This window comes from Lycorma delicatula, chromosome 7, assembly GCF_047948215.1.
Source record: "Lycorma delicatula isolate Av1 chromosome 7, ASM4794821v1, whole genome shotgun sequence".
Lineage (NCBI taxonomy): Eukaryota > Metazoa > Arthropoda > Insecta > Hemiptera > Fulgoridae > Lycorma > Lycorma delicatula.
Window position 1 is genome coordinate 869603 of NC_134461.1, and position 15347 is coordinate 884949.

The 15347-nt window shown below is 31.0% G+C and overlaps 2 protein-coding genes across 2 annotated transcripts in view; one reads left to right on the forward strand and one right to left on the reverse strand.

Moving 5' to 3' along the window:
* Positions 1–1417: 1417 nt before the first annotated feature.
* Positions 1418–15347, forward strand: part of LOC142327836 (sodium leak channel NALCN-like) — a 43372-nt gene continuing 29442 nt past the window's right edge. Inside the window, exon 1 of the mRNA XM_075371179.1 lies at positions 1418–1847. Coding sequence (XP_075227294.1) covers positions 1836–1847 — 12 coding nt within the window. The 5' untranslated portion in view covers positions 1418–1835. The remainder of the gene's footprint in view (positions 1848–15347) is intronic.
* On the reverse strand, positions 2557–6912 carry LOC142327287 (testis-expressed protein 2-like). The gene is made up of 3 exons (XM_075370189.1): positions 6822–6912; positions 5026–5247; positions 2557–2865 (listed from the first exon to the last, which is right to left on the reverse strand). The coding sequence occupies exons 1-3, from the start codon at positions 6873–6875 to the stop codon at positions 2557–2559; spliced, it is 585 nt and encodes a 194-aa protein (XP_075226304.1). The 5' UTR covers positions 6876–6912.

Here is a 15347-nt window from a genome sequence, read left to right on the forward strand (position 1 = left end):
TTTTATCAGCCTAAGTTCAGTAGTATTTATTTATTTATTAATTTATATTGGCAACAATAGGCTGATGCCCAATAAAAACATTCTTTTATTTTAAAAAAAATGGTATTTGAAGCATGTGAAAAAATGCCAGAATTCAATGCCAAAATGTTCTGAATGAAAAGCAGAAACCTCCTGGAGGTCTGTCATGAACACTAATTGTGTTGAATACAGAAATGTACTAGTGTGTTAAAATCTACAAAGTAATGCTGTATTTTTTTCTTTACTAGAAACAATATAATTTTCCTTTGTGGATGTAATTATCTTCTCCATTAATTTTTAAACATCATGTGATACTGTAAAAAACCGACCAATAACAAGCGATTTAAGACCTCTCCCCCAACTAATTTACATTTATTTACATATATGATAATTATTGTGTACACTAACATTGTGGAATAGTGTCCGTCATATAACTCAATTTACAATGAACAACATCCTTAATGTGCTACAGCTTCTGACACATGTGAAAATAAGAAATACATTCAAAACTAGTTGGGGTAGGTATAAACCTATTCTTATCGGCCAATCTGTGATGATAGAATGTTATGTGATATTAATTAATATAAAGGAGAAATACCTCCAATGAAGATGATTGAAGTTTCTTCAGTAAAGAAAAAATGCATTATTACATATATAAAAAGAGCACCAGGAAGCAGTGCAGTATGATGGTACAGATCATCATGGACAGTTACAAGTTGGTGGGTGTTTAGACAGGTTCCAGCCTGTAATGTAGCTGTTCTAATGATTCACTGTCATTTGCTTTTTAGCTCTGTTAATGAAAAGAGGTAGTGATGTCACTGTGGTTGAAAACTGAATACCAGGTAGTTTTGTAGGTGGGTTAAATGTTGATCAGTGATTAGAGGAAATACTCTTGTAATCCATTGAAAGTAAAAATAAATATCAAAATTATTTATTATAGGCATATTGTAAAGACCAACCAGTTAGTACAGTGATTAGCATGCTGGCATTTAGATCAGATGGAAAAAATTACTCAAACTTAAATAAAAACCATGATATATAAATGAAAATCCTGTATTTTAGAAACTTTCTGGGCACATCTCAAAGGAAATAATTATTTGAACGTACTTACTCTCAAACTTAGTATGTAATTAACTGCTCAGATGGATCACAGAAGGAAATAAATATATTGTAGGTGAGCAAAGAAATTGGAAATTACAAAATTTAAATTTTACTTACTAACTGAAAAATTTTTTGTTTAAAGCAAGAGTAACCGCCAATTTAATTACATCACAAAACCATCACATTTGTGGCTATCATTTCAATTCATATATACTTTGACATTTTATGTTACTTGTGATGTGAGATGTTCGTATATTAGTTGTAATAACTTTGTAACAAATTCTTTTTTTTTCAGTTCTTTGGTATATGATTGGTATATGGATATGATTGGACATTGATGCAATTAAATTGCATGAGACCAGACATTGCAGACAAGTGGATGCTTCATCATGACAATGCCCCGTGTTACACGGCCATTTCCATCACGGAAGTTTTGATCTCCAAACGCATTCCTACGGTTCGTCAACCCTATTCACCTGATTTGAATCCTTGTGACTTTTTCCTTTTCCCGAAATTGAAACATGTCTTAAAAGGACATCATTTTGGAACTCTGGAGAACATTCAAAAGACTGTGACTGACCAGTTAAAAGCCCTACCAGTTGAAGCCTTCCAGCGCTGCTACCAGGAGTGGGAACAACGACTCTGTCCACCGACAGAGTGGTGTATAGCTGCCCAAGGAAACTACTTTGAAGGGGATATATTGGTGTTTGAAAAAAATGAAAACTTTGGTAAGTAAAAAGTCAGTCTCATTACTTTTCTCACACACCTTGTATTTTAAATAAAATGATAAATATTTTTAATTAAGTTGTCTGTGTATGTATGTGCAAGCCGTGCCTCAGAAACAATTGGGTTGTCAGGTTTTTTTTTAATACTTGCATTATTAATGTTTTGTACAGATGTGTATTTAGATTTTAATAAAGAATCCTTGGAATATTGCCGTTCAACTAGTCAAATAGAACTGTGTGATGATAGGTAGATTTTTAGGGATTTTACATTGGCAGCTGCTCTGAATAAATTTTATTTATAATTGCTTATTTCTTTAGCTCACATTTCTTTATATAAATAGTGTAGATGTGTGTATACCATAAGTGACAAATATGTCTTCACCAGAAAGTGTACAAGCGAGACCTTTTGTTTTATTATAAGTAGAGTTTTTAACATTTTTAAGTGTAGTATTAAATTTTATTGATAATTAAATCATTGGAATTCGTTACAAATCTTCTACTACACTTTTTAATAATTTTTAAATTGTAATTTTCTATAATTATTGCTGGCTCTCATTCAGGTAGAGAGCTAAACTTAAAATTTTTATTGGGTTATTTAAAAGTATTGAGAAGGAAGAACGTAAAAGAACAAAGTTCTGTCATACTGTCATACGCTGGTATTCTATACATTAAACATTTCATTTAAATGAAAATTAGCTATATATATATATACTTATGTGTAAGAAGGTGAGGAAGAAACTTGGAAAACATCGCTACTTGAAGCTGACAGAAGAGACACATTCGTATTACTTGAACATAACAAATTAGTATCTGAATCATCTAATGAACCTTGTGCTTTCTTAAGTTTCATTAAATTTAGTTTAGTATCAATTGTTACTTGAAAATGTCCTTCATAAACCATGTCAAGATCTACCCAAATGCCATTTTCATTTAAAATTGGTCGAGATGCACGTTGAATCAAAGGAACAGTTTCTCCAAAATCAATATGACTTATTACAAGTTCTTCCATGAAATATGGTAACTAAAACACAATAAATAAAAAAGTTCATTTGTGATTAATAAAATGAAAAAGATAATTGTAAAATGGACAATTGAAAAGTTTATAAAAAGGGAAAAATAAATTTTAGTATCTATTTCAAACCAGTATTACTCATAATACTGCAATACACAATACACTCATAATACTCATTAATATTATCATAATACTAATATTAATAGCTAAAACTTATTCAACTGCTTTGTTAAACTAAAGCTTATTTCACTACTTTCTCATACATTCATATTTCACTCTTCAGAAATATATCTAGGAAGAATTTTAATTTTTTTTAAAGTAGTTGAGAAACCTAGCTTCAGGAGAATTAAATAAAATGTTTGTCCTTTAGAAGTGGGCTCAAACAGCCTGTTGACCTGTTGACAGATAGTTCCAGACTTGTAACAAACATGTGGAAATCACACGGTGACAGGTCCAGACTGTACAGTGGGTGTTGAAGAGGTATCCAATTAATTTTAACAAGTTTATCGCCAGCCTTTGTTTACATATGTTACTGACATTAGATGAAATTAAAAATAAATTACCGTATTTTTCAACATAGTTTCCTTTAAGACAAATCCATTTTCTCAACCGAAGAGGTAGCTTCCTGATACCCTCACTAAAAAACAAAATGGCTGCCCCAACAACCCACTGTGCACATAATGCTTGAATGAGGCATCATCTTGGAATCTTTCCCCTCCTAAACCTCTTTCAGCAAACCAACAAGTGGAAATCACTTGGTGACAAGTCTGGACTGTACAGGGGTGTTCAAGAAGTGTCCATTGAATTTTAGCGAGTTTATCGCAAATCTGAGCTGTAGTATGTGGTCCTGCGTTATGGAGAAGAAGGACGTTATAAATTGGTTGCTGGCATTTGTTGTGATAAGCATCTCTGATGACATTTAACAACTGGTTATAGTATACCATATGTACCGTCTTCATTCATGCAGGAAATCAATCAGCAGCACACCTTTTGAGTCCCAAGACACAACTGCAAGAACTTTTCCAGCTGACAAATGTTTCTTGGCCTTGATTGATGCTCCCTCCCCTTTTTTTACCACTCCATACTTGTTTTCTTGCTTTCTGGGGTGTAGTTGACCCACGTTTCATCACAGGTAATAATATGGTCCAAAAATGCCTCTCTTTCTACCTCAAAGAAATTCAGAAGCCGCTGACAGATGTCTTTCTGGACATTTGTCTGTGTCTCAGCGAGAAAACGTGGAACCCACCTTGTCGACACTTTGCTGTATCCAAGAGAACACAGTCCCAATTCTTATGCCCACCTCTGATTAGTTTCAGCGACCGTTATGAAGCGGTCACAAACAGCCTGAACGTTGTCATCACTGATGTTGGTCTGCAGACAATGTTTGTGACTTTTATTCTCCACTGCATCATGGCTACTTCAAAATCTTTTTAGTCCAATCAAACACTTGAGTTTTTGACAGGGTAGCACCTGTGAACTGTGCCTGGAGTAGTCAAAATTTCAGAGGATTTGACATGTTCATTGGTAAGAGATCAGATAAAAATTCGTTGTGTAACAAACAATGGTACCTCCTACTCAGACAATCCGTTAATGATGTGAGAACGTGAACTATGAGTGTGGCTGTCCAGTTGCTCCCCTCCATACATATCCAACTATCTACAGTGCCCCACCACATTCACTGCTCTTCCTCAGTCCATGCGGCAAAATTCTGGTTTATATTTGAATGACTCTTGTACTAAGCCATAGATTTTCTCTAGCACAAGTAGTTACACAATACTATTAAGAATAAAAAATTCTGTGTGAAATACAAAGTTCAAAATGCATCTGTTTTCATACCTGCAGTATGAACATAAAGCATGGTATTCTCTTCTTTTTTTTTACTAATGTATTAAGATATATCCACTTCAACATATAGTATTTTTAACATATAGGCTACTTCCTGAAATCAGATATAAAGTTTCATAAATTGATTAAAGAATTAAAAAAAAAATCATACTGTCTTCATTCACTGCTTTATTATAGAAAACCCAGTGATGAGTAGTGTTAATAAGAGATCTATTCAATCTTAAGAAATTCAAAAAACTGTTACATCTAATAAATTAGTTTATACTGTATATTTATTATTAATATAAATATATATTTGACAGTAATTTAATAGTACGTAATTACTTTAATAGCGCTGAGTTTTCTTTGGAATTTTTCATTTATTTTGTTCAACCAAAATGCATCTTTAAGAACATCATACAGAAGGCGACCTCCAAATGCATTAACCCACATTATTTCTTCACAGACAGTGTACATATCATCAGATGTCACAGGTGGAGTTGATGATGATGTCGTCGTAGGTGATGATGAAGATTGCTTTGATGAACTGAACTGCTTTGTGTTAGTCTGAAATAAAATAGTATAAAAAAATAATAATACTATAAGTTTAGAGACAACCTGCTAGTTTATAATATTTATAATCTCTCAAGGAGAGACACCTTGAAAATAAAAAGATGCAAGATAAAGTGGCTGCTGTTATGCTACAATTTATTAAATACAAATTAATTCTCACCAATTACTTAATTTCTATATTTAATGTACAATAATATTGAGTATAGTTTCTATCTGGTTGGGTTACTGCATATTTGTTATGTTTTTGATCAAATATCCTCAGAATTTTGATGCCTTGAAATTAAAAAATAAACACTAATATACTATACTTTTAGTTGATTACTAAAATAAAACGACCAACTAAAAACTATTATAGAAAGTTTTCTCTATTTTATACTTCACTCTTACTGTGATCTCAATAATATTGACATTTCTATAGTGTGTGAAATTACTAGATTATTTAGATTTTCATAGACCTAGACCTAGTCAGTTCTGATTTAATCTGGGTGAACAACCTACAATGGAATTTAGAAAAAAACATTTCAAAATGATTTATTATTAAATCAGTAAAAATTTATAAAAGTTAGCAAAATTTCAATTTTTTACTAAACAAACATGACTTAACATATAAAATTAAGTTAAAATCTCCTCAAATGGGGAATTTTAATTCAAAATAAAAATAATTAATTTATTCTACCTCTGACTGAAAACTATTTACCCTCTTAGACTCATTTAAGAAAAAATAATGTTTTATATGGATATGCTGGAACGTAAAAAGTTAGTAAATTTATAAAATTCCTGGTTTTAATGATGAAAGTAAATTACATAAAATTAACTTTCTCATTTACAGAATAAGAATTGAAAAAAATATATTTATAAAAAAAAAAATTAATACAAAAATATTTTAATAGCGAGAGATGTGATTTTATGAATTAAAACAAATCAACAAAATTATTTACATTAATATACTGAGAATTATTTTTTGATAAGTTAAAAAAACATTCACAAATAAGATTTTCATATAGAATAAGCACCTTTATAAATATATGATATCTCTTTATATTATCTACTTCCTCATCGGGTTTTTCTGACATTTTTACAGAATAAAACTTCCAAATAAACAACATTACCATTACATGTCCACACAAAAATACAATCTGTACTTGTGAATGACAAACATGATTTTAGTATTTTTGGACTGTAGTGCTCTCAAAATACACAATTTCTAAAATAAAGGGAGGAAATTATTTTTTATAACACCCAGTAAATAAAAAATTATATTTTCACATCCTGCCACATTTATTTTTTTTTTAGTAACAAATTATTAGCCTTAGCATTTATAGCACACTGTAAAAACAATGTAAAGTAGCAATGAAAAACGTTGTACTTGAACTGCTGCTGTAATAATAAAAATGCTTTGATTTGAAAATAAACCAATATTTGCAGCAAATGTCACAGGTTAGGTTAAATTAATTTATTAATGTTAAGTTGTAAAAATTGGTAATAACAAAATATTCTGTAACTCTTTGATTACTATTCTATTCTGTTTACACCTAGATTGATGAATTAAAAAAACACCTTTCCATTACCTCTTTATCTTTAGAAGGCAGTTTTGGCACTTTCTTTTGACCTAATTTATTCATGAAATTTAAATACTGTTTCTCTTTATTATACTGTGGATTTTCAGGTGTACTAATTTCTGGTTTTTCTTCTGGATTTTCTAATGATTTTTGTTGTTTTTCTGTATCATCAATACTAGTAGTGCCACTTTCTGACGAATCATTATTAATTTCTTTTTCAACTGATGGTATTGGTACATTCTGCTGGAGTCCTGAAGCGGTAACTAACCTTCTAAACCTGCAAGAAATATGATTAATTAATAACTAACAAAAAATAATTACAAAATCTAATTTATGCACAAAATAAATACGATATATGACTAATAGTAATACTCTAACACTCATACAAGAGCGACTGAATTTATATTTATTTATTTATTCTCTCTCTTCCAAGCCTGACGAATAGAATGCAAAACCTTCTACATAAAACGCAGACACCACTTTATCACAGAGGGGTTGATTAGTAATGAACTGTCAACGTCCAGAGTATAAATTTCTTACTATTTTATGAGCAGAACTTTATTTATTATGCACTAACACTTATTTTAGATTTTGAGGCAGTTTTTCTCACCTCTCACCCATTCAAAAAGTTTTGAAAATATTGTTTTACAGTAATTAAAGATATTTTAAATCTAATTTTGACTTGGACAGCCTAGAAAAAATCTATAAATAAAAAAAATACAAATAAAGGTTTTGAACGCAATAGCCAGAAGATCAAATAGGGACAGAATAAGAGACTATTAGACAGGAACTTGGGTTAAAATAAATAATATTAATGGAGTTAGAAGAGGATTGATCAAGGTGGCTGGAAATATAGAACACAAACAAAACAGAATTGCACAGAAAGGACCTTCAAACAGAGACTAAACAAAATGGGCCAATAATAGGAGCACATGGAAATTTTCTAATCTGGAATCCAATTCAGGAATGTTTTAAGGGCAAACAAACCAGATGATGTAACCTACCAACTGCCAATAACCTTTGACCAATAATAGACAACATTTGAGATGAACTATAGACAATGTAGTTTTTACAACTTTTTTTTAGAAAGGGTATAGAAAATTATAGTAAACAAAATACATCAAATTTTGTAAGCACAACACATAATAAATACGATCAGCAATATAAGTTTGTAAAGGGATTAAAAAAACTTAGGAAAACATGAACAAGACTGAGGACATTAGGAAAAGAAAAAGTGATTGGATACAGAATGGAAAAGTCAAATAGGAAAAAATAAAAAATAAACAAATAAGCAAGTTATTTGTTAAATACACAATGGTCACAACTCTGATAGCACTTCAGAGAAAAAGACAGATATGTAGATGTAATCATACAATGCAACAGCAAACAAACCAATTTAGTTAAGGTATATTTTTGTTTTTAATTAAAGGTAAGCTCTTGATATTTTAGGCTTTTAGTTAAAAGCCTTCTTTTATATTATAAAATCATACCTTTTAAAATTCTTCAACACTGTAGTTTACAAATATATACAATGAATATTTTTCTAACCAAGCAGTTTTCTAACTCACCAGATTTCCTTCTGTCGATCACACCGTGCAAATAAATAAATACAAAATTCATTTAATATAGAAGGAGAGATTCGTACAAAATCTTCTTCATCTTCATCTTCATTTCCACTATCACTTTGACTTGATTTGGGTTTGTCTTTTGTTAATGGATCTTCAGAACATAACACCAACTCCCCTTTTCCCTGGAAATTTAAAACAGAATATTTTAGCAGCAGTTAAAAATCTCAAGAAATCTTTTTTAAGAATGTCATACTTAATTTTTCTCTTAAGTAAGAGACTATTTCCTAGTACTAAGATGTTTTTACTGGAAAATAAACAAAGTTTACAAATTTGTTTACAATGAAAAATGATTTTAAAATGAGGTCATGTACCAATAATATTTATAGATACCAATATTTTACCATACATGAGATTTTTTGTTTTTTACATATTTAATGATAGTAACAAAAAAACTTTACTATTGGTCAACAAATGACTCTCTTAAATCTTTGTATTTCTTAATATTTTGAAGTCCCATCCAGAAATAAAAAATCCTATATATATGTACATTGTTTTGATGTGCTTTGCTTTACACCTTAGAAAAGTAGGTTTAATCTACAATCATCAAATTTATTATTGCAGTTTGTTACTATAGATTTCATTAATCTTTTGAAAAATCAGTTAAGAATATGGGAAGATATTTATAAGTACTATAGCTTTAAGAGGGGGACTTTCACAAGTTAAGATGTGGCAAGAAGTTTTAAAATGAGATGGACTATACACATAGGATAGTCAGTTAATACAGTTAAAATTATTTAATTATGAAATCTTGTCACGTAAAGCCCTTATCTTTGGTATAATTTTTACTTTCCCAGCTGCATTTCTATTACTGCTGCAGCAGCATAATGTAGGTATAAAAGAAAGTAAATTGATCAGCCAAAATTTTTGGTATTACAGTTTTGGCAAATATTGATGTGTCCCAATCCCCTTACTCCAGTCCACAAAAAAAAAAGGTTATTGAAATTTCCAAAAGATGTATAGATGTGTGTTGTTAGCCAGTATTTTGATTAATATTTTTTGAACTGGCTTAATGTAAATTCTTTGAAAATGGCTCAAAAAATTTCTATATATATGAGGCACCATTAATTTTCAAACAAAATTAAAAACTGGAAGAAGTAGTTTCTGCGATTTTTAAATCGCAGAAAGTCGTAGAAAAGTTAAGCTTTAATATCATTAACGTACTTATTAAGTAATTTAAAATTCCACAGTTTCAAGTCAATCAGATTTAGGCATGGAGGGATATGAAACATTATTTCTAAACAGTTTTTGCCTTGCATTTCAAAACCCACTGATCAAAAAAATTGAAATTTTGAAATATACACAAATATATATCAGAATATATACACAGTAATGATTGTTATTTATGATCAGTAAAATAAAAAAATACTTTAATGTCTCTTCTTGTTTAAACTTTTTGATAAAATTCTTTTATTCTGCTTTCTCATCTCCTTTTTAATACTTGGCATTCTACAAATTTCACATAGACTCATAGTTCTTCTAGGGCTTCCTTCACTGCCTTCTTGTATAAAATACTGCTGAAGTCTGTGAATGAATTTTTTTACATCTTGTATAGATACGTAAATCTACATTAGGATGGGCAGCACAGTTATCAATAAACAGGCAAATATTTTGATTTTTTTGTGTAACGGATTGTTCCAAGCGCTCAGCCAATCATGAAAAATTAGACGTATCATCCAGGCTTTTTTGTTAAAATAGTAGTGCACAGGTAAACTTTCCATTCTTACCCACTTAAAATGTCATGGTTTATCTGATGTAACAATAACAAGAAGTTTTAATTTTTCACTGCGACATATTCATGCTACAAAGCACAGTAATTTGGTTCACTGGCTTTTTTTTAGCTAGATAATGCTATGTGTTTGTAACAGAAAGACCCATCTGACGTAGCACAATAAAACATGCCCGTTTCGTCTGCATTACAGATATCATTGTTGAATATTTCTTCATTATTTCAGAAAGTATATCTTCCATGATTTGACACTATCAGTATCAGCGCTTGCCTTTTCACCATGAGCATTTTTAAATTTTATTTTACGTCTCTATTTCCAAGACGACAACCAACCATCAGTTGCTTTGAAATCACAGTGTCCCAGTTGAGCAGTTGAGCAAGGGGTCCAAATTCTTTTGGTAAAAAAGTTTTTTTTTTTTTTTTAGCAATCCTATAATAAGACCGTAATTTTTATGATAAAAATATTATTCAGTCAAGGGGGAGTTATTTTTACTAAGAATTTTTATTATATATCAATCGTACTTTTAATACTGCACAATTTTTTAAGTAAAAACATTTGATCAAGTTCGTCAAACTGGACCCAAACTTTTTAATTGAACATTCTGATTTTTTTCACAATTGTACAGTAAATATTGCATAATTAAGTCATTAATATTAAAAAAAACATATTTGAAATTTGAGGGAGGTACCAAAAAATAACCAGAATTCTTTTTTTTTAATTTATGTATTTATTATTTTTTTTACAAAAAACCTTCAATCCCCTTCAAAATATTCTCCAACACAGCTAATACTTTGTCCAATCTATTTCATTGTTAAAAACATTTTTTAAATTCATTTGTTTTGATGCCCGACAGCACCTTCCTTGTATTTTTCTTCATCTCATCTACATCAGCAAAACGCTTTGCTTTCATATCCCTTTTCAATCATGGGAACAAAAAAAGTTGCATAAAGCTAAATCAGGTGACTAAGAGTGATGGGGCAAGGGAGTCATGCTGGTTTTTTTTGTTAAAAACTGGCATACAAAGAGCTTTGTGAGCGGTGCATTGTCACAGTGGAAAATCCAGTCGGTCTTCTACCACAAATCAGGCATTTTTTGCTGCAAATTGTTGCACAACCTTCTTAGAACCTCCAAGAAGAAACCTGGTTAACAGTCTGACCTGGTGGAATTCTGAATGCACCAACCCTCCTCTCACATTAAAAAAACAAATGATTACCATTATCTTGATATTTGATGAGTTTTCATAGTCTTGATATTTGACAAGTTTTTTGGGACAAGACAATGCCGCAGTCATCCATTGGCTTGACTGTTGTTTGATTTCAGGTTCATTAACCATAGTGCCATGATTCGTCACCAATAATGACCTTGGAAATGAGATCTGGATCAGTTTGGGGCTGTTCTTTCAAAGTAAGGCATGCTTCCAAGCAGCCCTCTTTTTGCTGAGCAGTCAGGGGCCAAGGCACAAACTTTGCAGTGACCCTTCTAGTCTCCAAATCTTGCGATAAAATTCACTAAACCAGGCTCCAAGTTACTTCAGACTTTTCAATTTATGATACGTTGTCAGTCTTCAAGCACAAATGGGTGAATTTTTTAGAATTTCTGTCCGTTCGGGAAATTGAAAGACATCCAGAATGATGTGGTTGATCATCAATCAACATTTTATCCTTTTTGATATGCAAAAACCACTCATACACTTGAGTTTTACCCGTGCAGTATCCTTGTAAGATGTTTTCAACATCGCATTAGTTTCTGCGGCTTTTTCCCTGAGCAGGATGCAAAATTTACAATCAAACAGTGTTTTCATTGGAGTCCACCATGATAAAAAATGAGAAGCAGGTGAAACATAAACAGCTTTAGCAAAAAAAATTCACAGAGGTCAGACATAACCCAGATTATGCCAGAAGGTAGAATGACACAAAAAAGTCACTTGACACTCTCCTGGCAGGAGAACTGCATACCGTGGAAACTCCAACCGGCACAATGAGGTTCTGGTTATTTTTGGATACCCTCTGGTAAAAATTTGTGAAAGGTAAAGCCAGGAAACTTACTGAACCCTTTGTTGGTTTTTATGTTTTAATTTTCATTCATTGTAAAAATAATAACTTGCATAATATAAATGTAACATCATTTTAAATATATTCATTTCTATAGACAGTTTATAACAATCAGTGTCATAGAAAAAAACAGTTACTGTATGATTATAGTAAATAAACTACCCAAAAGTTGTAAACAATGTAGTAGTTTAAGTAACAACTAGAAAAGTAACATCGAGTACATTTTGAAAGACTTAAAAGCTTTTGTATCAACATACAACTGTACATTGGAAAGGAAGCAAAGCTCCAGTAAGTAAAGGAGTGAGACAGACTTGAACTCCTTTGCATTGACAGACATTAACAGACATGAACATGAAAATGACATTAACAGACATTGATAGACATGAACCAATCCCCTTTACATTATGATTTGTAACAGAAAGATACAATATAATAGTGAAACTAAAAAATTTGAGAACCGATTAAAAATCAGGAAAAGAGAATTCAAAATATTAAGATTCACAGATGATACAAATACTCTGGCTAAAAATTCAGTTTTAAAGTAAACTTATCAAATATAATAAAAATAAAGACAATGAGTTAAATATTAAGTTGACAGAACGTATTTTTCCTGGGCACACAATGAAGTGTTGTCATCAGTGACCAAACACAATATTTATATAGTAAACAATTAAATATTAACTAAAAAATAACAATAATACAAAAACACAGTGTAGATGAAAACGCCTGTCACATGCTCAAAATAAAATAAAACCACAATGAAATGCAATATTTAAAATTTAACTTAAAAGAACAAGAAAAATAAATTGACTGAATGAATAATCAAATTTTTGAATCTAGATGCAAGCCCTTAAGAAATCATGACATTTGATAACATTGTTGCATTGTTCCCCAAGATATTTTGAATGTTAGCCCCTAGTTTAAACTTTTGACATAATGCTGCATAACAGACACAGTCCACAAGGATGTGATGTACCATTAGTTGGCAGTCACAGTGAACACAAATGGATGCATTGGTTTGAGTCATGGGATACCCATGAGTGAGCCTTGTGTGTTCTATTTGCAAATGGCAAATTAATAAGGTTGGCAGAACAGAATGAAACAGAAAATTCTATAAAATTTCAAAAGTAGAATATAAATTCCACAATTTATGTGGGAAAATTGAAAAGAATGAATGAACTGAAGAAGATATCAAAAGCAGGAGTCAAGGAAAGCCATTATGCAGAAAAATAAACTGCTTGAATCAAATATAAATTAATGAATTAAAAATATTTTTATGAGGTATAGTGTTTTCTAGCAACAAAACATGATTTGTAGGATGGCAGAAAAATAAAGAACACATACTTTTCAGAAAAAGTATTGCAGAAAGATGTTGAAAACTGAAAATGAAAGGCATTGATAACATATGAAATAAAGAAGTTTTGAGCTTAAGAACAAAGCTCACATAGAATAATATCAAGGGTTACTAGTTAATTCTATAAGGAAGTGTACAGGGTTACTAGACAGTAAAGGGATAAAAGATTAGAAAATATAGAACAGGCAACTGAGGCGGGTATTGGATGTAAGAGATATGTTGAAACTAAACATGTTTCTATGGCATATAAAAAAATGATTAAAATACCTCAGGTTTATCTCTTTCAGCACATTTATCTTTAATTTTTTCTTCTTCTGGAACAACTTGTTCTAAAAAAGTAATAAAAAAACACGTATAGTTTTAATTGATGAAGTGAATTTATTATCATTATATATTAAATTTAGCTTATTTAACTTAGTAAATTTAAAATTATAGAATAAATTATCAATTAATAATTAAAATGAATAAATTATGAAAATTTTATGTTACGCTATGTCATTAATTAACTGTTGGCTTCAGCCTGTTGTTTCTAAATAAATAAATAAATTAGCCGATTAACTAAGATTACATAGGGATTAAGAGAACTAATTAACAACTTCCAAATAATATCAGTAATGCTTATTTCTAACAATATGATTTACAGGTATTTTAAAAGATCATATTAAAAATTGGATCTAGAACTAAATCTTATAAATACAGAGTGTTTCAAAATGAATATCGGGGTTTTAAAGCTGAGTAATATTTCTGAAGTTTGACAAAAACTGATAAATTATACATGAAATAAAAGAGCAACTCAAACAGTTTTAGCTATGTGCAAGCTCATAAACTGTTTTCTGTACCTTCCATTTGAAAGCGCTAGTAGCAAAGATGGCGATCCCCAACAGAAAGCATTCTGTATTTTGCAGTTTGCAAAGTTGTGAATCTGTAATTACCGTTCAACATGCATTTCATTTAAAGTTCTGTTGTGATCCCCTGAGTGGCCAAAAATCATTCGTAGATGGTATAAACAATTTGAAACCACTGGCTGTATTTGTAAAGGGAAGAGTACATGATGACCGAGTGTGTCCAAAGACAATAAGAGTCTTTGGCATATAGTCCTAGGAAATCTGTTAGGAAGCTAGCTACAAATTAGCAATTCCAGTGATGTCTGCGTGGAGAGTTTTAAGGAATCGCTTACAACTGCGTTCATATTGTTTACAGCTGTTACAAGTTCTAAAGCCTACAGATTATGGTTTGCATGCTAGCTTCACAAATGACGCACTGTGACAATGAAGAGTTTCTTTATTGTGTTGTATTTAGTGACAAATACACATTTCATGTTAATGGAAAAGTAAACACTCATAATGTATGCATCTGGGGATCAGAAAATCCTCAAAAAATATTACAGTGTGAGTAAGACTCCCCAAAACTGAATGTTTTTTGTGCCATATCCTGACGGCAAGTGTACGTTATTTTTCACAGAAACAAGTGGTCTGGAATGAACTATCTTGATATGTAACAACTAGGCTCTTTCCTCAACTGCAATATGAACCACAAACTTTATTTGGCAACAAGATGATGCACCTCCTCATTGGCATAATGCTGTATGAAATTCTTCTCAACCGCTGGATTGGTTGCCAGGGACCAGATGATGGGGCTTGTTTGCCGTGGCCTCCATGTTTGTCTGATCTGACCCCGTCTGATTTTTTTTCTTTGAGGGTTTATAAAGAATCAAGTTATCACCATTATCAGCAGATCTACCGACTTGAGACACAGGATTGAAGCAACTGTCACAT

Coding starts and splice junctions, on each gene's coding strand:
- LOC142327287 (XM_075370189.1), bottom strand. CDS start 6,875: ATGAATAAATTAGGTCAAAAGAAAGTGCCAAAACTGCCTTCTAAAGAT. Junction 5,248..6,821: donor TGCCTTCTAAAGATAAAGAG/GTAATGGAAAGG, acceptor ATTTTATTTCAG/ACTAACACAAAGCAGTTCAG. Junction 2,866..5,025: donor GAAAACTCAGCGCTATTAAA/GTAATTACGTAC, acceptor ATTGTGTTTTAG/TTACCATATTTCATGGAAGA.